This window comes from Octopus bimaculoides, chromosome 25 (genome assembly GCF_001194135.2).
Source record: "Octopus bimaculoides isolate UCB-OBI-ISO-001 chromosome 25, ASM119413v2, whole genome shotgun sequence".
NCBI lineage: Eukaryota > Metazoa > Mollusca > Cephalopoda > Octopoda > Octopodidae > Octopus > Octopus bimaculoides.
The window spans coordinates 9,746,745-9,749,618 of record NC_069005.1 but is presented as its reverse complement, the minus strand read 5'-3'; the positions used below and the strand labels follow the sequence as shown (position 1 = coordinate 9,749,618).

The window sequence follows — 2,874 nt, the reverse complement described above, 5'->3', positions numbered from 1 at the left end:
TATATATATATATATATATATATATATATATATATATGTGTGTGTGTGTGTGTGTATGTATATATATATATATATATATATATATACATACATATATACACATACATATAAATATATATATATATACATACATATATATATATACACATTTATACACATATATACATATATATATATACATACATATATATATATATATACACATACATATATATACACACACACACACACACACACACACACACACATTAGTCTTGTATCGTTCTCATGATGTTATTTTCCTTCTCTCCATCAAGTAAAACAATTTATTTTCCTTAAGAAGAGAAACACTTATTGCCCAATGAAAAGCAAGGAATGAAACTTTGAATCCTGTTATTGTTTTTGCCTTACACATTTCATATACATTACATCGTCTCATTTTCTTCTTTACCTTTTACTCGCTTCACTCATTGGATTGCAACCACACAGGGGTAGTATCCTGAAGGGTATTAGTCAGATATTTTGAGCCCAGTAGTTATAATTTTTCCTAAGTCAGGTACTTTTACGATCACTCTCTTTTTGGTTGCATTGATAAATTACAGGGAAGTGCACAAATTCACATCGGTTGTCAAGCAGCAGGGGTTGATGGTAGAAAACCACAAGCACAAATACACATATATGATGGGCTTCAACATAGTTTCTTCTACCAAATTCTCTCACACAGCATTGATTGGCTCTGGGCTATAAAGGAAAACATTTGCAATAGAGCCACATGGTGAGATTGAACCCAAAACCAACGTGATTAGAAAGCTAGCTTCTTAACTACACAGCTATGCTTGCACCTATAAAGATATGCACAGAAAGGATTACAGAGCAATCGGGGTGGGGTTGGAAAAATGGCAAAATGATTGCAGAGCAATATGAAACAAAGTGCTTTACTCAAAAATACAATATTTTGCCTGGTCTGGAAATTGAAACCCTAATGTCTTAATCATGAATGCAACACCCTAACCACTAAACCATGCACACACACACACACAAGGAGGTGCTGAAAAGTGCTTGGTTTTGTCTAAAAGAAAACAGAGGAGGGTCAGTTAATTATGATTTTATCCAACATATTCCCCTCTCAGATTCACACACTTATTGCAGAGGTCCTTCAGTTTTTCTAAGCCCTGTAAAAGAACTCAGACTTTCCATGAAACCCTTAAAGCCAAAAAAATTTTCAGCACAATCTCATATATACTATACAACTGGGCTTCTTTCAGTTTCTCTCTATGAAATCCTCTTGCAAGGCTTCGATCAACCTAGGGCTGTAGCAGAAAACACTTGCCCAAGGAACAACGCAGTAGAACTGAACTGAAAAACCATGTGTTTTATAATGAAAAACTTCTTAAGCACAGAGCCATGCTTATGTACAAATAAACAAACAACTATACATACCGGTCTTTGAATTTCTTGTTTTTCTTTCTTCTGTCTCTACGTTCTGTTGAACTACTTTCGTTCCTGAAGAGAAAACACAAAAAGAAAAAAAAGATAAGAGATGGCGTCAGATCAAACCACATATTATTATTCTCTTTGTTTATTTATCTCTTGCATTTCTTTAGCGTTAAAACAAGCGATAAATGATAAAATCTACTTCACCACGAAAGGATGAACAAGGCATTGATCTCTAGCAAAGTAGCTTGTGTTTGTGGTATCTTTTATCTTTCCCATTTTACTCATTTCAGTCGCTGGACTGCCGGCCATGCTGGGGCACTGCCTTCAAGGGTTTTGTCAAACAAATCAACCCCAGCATTTATTTATTTCGTCTTGTCTGTTGGCTTTTGGCTGAAACTACTATGCCATGGAGACTTAGATGGACCAACATGTGTGTCAAGCAATAACAGGGGACATACCCAGCCAGGCAACTTTTACCATTCAAAGGTTGTTTTTTTTAACCCAACATTTACATGCTGTACTTCAAGTTCAACTCCTAAAACAAATTAAATAGATAGTTATAACTAACTATCTATCTATCTATTTATGTATCTATCCATATATATAAGGAGCTTTGGCTGACCTGGGGCTGTAGTGGAAGACCCATGCCCAAGAAGCTCTACAGTGAGAATGAACCCATCACCATGAGGTTGCAAAGTGACCTTCTAAGCGACATTATGTAAAATAAAAATGGTACCAGCCAATGAGGGGAATTTGCATGCATAATGATGGTCATGTGACATAGAATAAAAGACACGTTGTTACTATTAATCTGTAATGGAATTCAGTGTTAAGCATACATGAAGCTCACCAGAAGGACATACAGACACATCAAAAGAAAAAAAAAACTAAACAAAAAACTTTTTTAAATTAATGGCTGATACCTAAAGAAATGGTGGATATGAAAAATTTATTTCATACACACGCACAAATATATATATATTCATATGCATATATGTGCATATACTTATAAATATATGTGTGTATATGTATATTAAAATGTATATATATATATCTGCATAAACATATATATCTGTGTATATATATATATATATATATATATATATATATATATGTATGTATGTATATGCATATATGAATATATTCCATTAATAATTTGTTAATATACATATACTCATATTCGGAGTTTTATTTTACCTGTTTGCATCACTAAATTTATATATACATATATATATACATATATATATATATATATATGTGTGTGTGTGTGTGTGTGTGTGTGTGTGTGTGTGTGTGTGTGTGTGTGTGTGTGTGTGTGTGTTGTATATATGCATATATCCATATTTATATAAATATATATGTTGTATATATGCATATGTCCATTTATAAATATATATACATATATGTATGTATATATCCATATATATATATATATATATATATATATATATATATATA

The 2,874-nt window shown here is 32.2% G+C and overlaps 1 protein-coding gene across 1 annotated transcript in view; it reads right to left on the bottom strand.

The window, feature by feature from the left end:
* LOC106867469 (uncharacterized protein DDB_G0271670) overlaps positions 1-2,874 on the bottom strand; it is a 1,130,547-nt gene that overhangs the window by 128,220 nt on the left and 999,453 nt on the right. The window contains exon 5 of the mRNA XM_052976825.1: positions 1,420-1,482. Coding sequence (XP_052832785.1) covers positions 1,420-1,482 — 63 coding nt within the window. The remainder of the gene's footprint in view (positions 1-1,419; positions 1,483-2,874) is intronic.